At 62.2% G+C, this 1,779-nt stretch overlaps 1 protein-coding gene across 1 annotated transcript in view; it reads left to right on the top strand.

Annotated features, from left to right (window-relative positions):
- The first annotated feature begins 696 nt into the window (after positions 1–696).
- The window catches only part of PGLYRP2 (peptidoglycan recognition protein 2), a 4,714-nt gene continuing 3,631 nt past the window's right edge, over positions 697–1,779 (top strand). Inside the window, exon 1 of the mRNA XM_085317059.1 lies at positions 697–761. Within this exon, the coding sequence (XP_085173185.1) occupies positions 697–761 (65 nt within the window). The remainder of the gene's footprint in view (positions 762–1,779) is intronic.

Here is a 1,779-nt window from a genome sequence, read left to right as displayed (position 1 = left end):
CCCATGGCATGATGCAGCCCTGTCACCCCACCCGTGGGTGCTGGGACACCCAGGCACGGTGCCACCTCTCCAGCAGCCTCCAGGAGAGGGAGCTCAACCTCTACGAGCCGCGGGAGAGGGGACCTTGGGGTGGGGGTGGAGGTGGGGCACCTAAGGGCCCCATGCCAGAGAGGCGGGGCAGGGAAAAGCCCCGCCCCCACTTTAGCCCCGCCCCCCTCTAGATGGGGTCCAGTTTAACCAGTCGTGCAGGTGTTGCGGTAGCTGGGAAGGAACTGGGCTGGGAGCGGGGCCTGCGGTGCACGCGCAGCCGTGTGCACGGGTGCTCACGCGTGTGCATGCACGCGGATGCCTCTGCACGGACACGCAGGTACTCGTGCACGGTGGCACACGCACATGCGTGCACGCGTGCGTGCACATCCACACGCGTGCGCGTGTGCGGCCCTGTGCACCCTCATGCATGTGCATGMGTGTGCAAGCGCCCTCTGCGCACGCGCTTACATATGCACACCCCGTGCACGCACACGCATCCCTGTGTGTGCATGTGCACGTGMACACACGTGCTGCGTGTGCGCACACAAGTGCCACCTCCCCCCTCCCCGGCGCCGAGGCCTTGCTCCGGTGACGTCCGTGTCACCGGGGAGGGGACAAAGTCCGGCTCTCCCCCGACACGCGTGTGCTGGTGCCGACCGGGACAACATGCTCCCGACACGCGTGCGGTGTCTCGCCGTGCTGCTGTGCCTCTGCAGCCAGCCTGCGACAGGTACGTCACGCCACGTCACGCCGTGTCACGCGTGTCACGGCGCCTGCCGGCTCCGAGTCCCGTTGGGCTGTTGCCCAACCCCGGCGGTGCCACAGGTTCCCCCCCCCCAAAAAAAAAAACACGGCACGGGGGCATCATGTGCATCCTCAGCGTGCCCTTAGCGTGTCCTTAGCATGTCCTTAGCGTGTTTGCGTGCCGACTGGGCACTTTCTCCCACCCACRACCTGACGCTTCCAAAAATTCCCACCGTTTCCCCCTCGTTCCCTTTATCCCGGGCGCCTCTGGCCACTTTTTCCCCCTCCGATCACGGGAAATCGGAGGTGGAATTTGCACCCGGATCGCCGCAGCCGGGAGGTCGCTGGGACGCGCCGTGCCGACGCCGTGTGCACGGCTGCCCGCTCCGAGCCCGCTTCTCTTGCTCCGATCCCATTTACTTTGCTCCAATCCCATTTACTTTGCTCCGATCCCGTTTTACTTTGCTCCGATCCCGTTTTTACTTTGCTCCGATCCCGTTTTAATTTTGCTCTGACCCTGTTTTATTTTGCTCCGATACCGTTTTATTTTGCATCGACCCCGTTTTATTTCCCTCCGACCCCGTTTTATTTCCCTCCGACCCCATTTTATTTCGCTCTGACCCCGTTTACCTTGCTCCTGGGACGCGCACGGTTTTGCGGGACACGTTCCCCTTGCTCCGAGCGCGTTCCCTTTGCTCCGGCAGCTTTCACTTTGTTTCGGAAGTTTTCGCCTCGCTCTGAGCATTTTTCGGCGTTTGCTCCGGACACGTTTGTCCGGCTTTGGGTGAATTTGTTTTGCTCCGGGCGTTTTCGCGGTGCTTTGCGTGTGTTTGTCCCACCTTGCTCCGGGTGCTCCCACCTTGCTCCAGATCCATTCCTGTTGCTCTGGGTGCCCCCACCTTGCTCCACATGCACCCACCTTGCTCCGGATCCATTCCCATTGCTCTGGGTGCACCCACCTTGCTCCAGGCGCACCCACCTTGCTCCAGATCCATTCCTGTTGCT

Source organism: Rhea americana, unplaced genomic scaffold (genome assembly GCF_003343005.1).
Source record: "Rhea americana isolate MKP2758 unplaced genomic scaffold, rheAme1 scaffold_488, whole genome shotgun sequence".
NCBI classification, from domain to species: Eukaryota; Metazoa; Chordata; class Aves; order Rheiformes; family Rheidae; genus Rhea; species Rhea americana.
The sequence above is the reverse complement of the archived record's forward strand: the minus strand, read 5'-3'. Positions and strand labels throughout refer to the sequence as shown.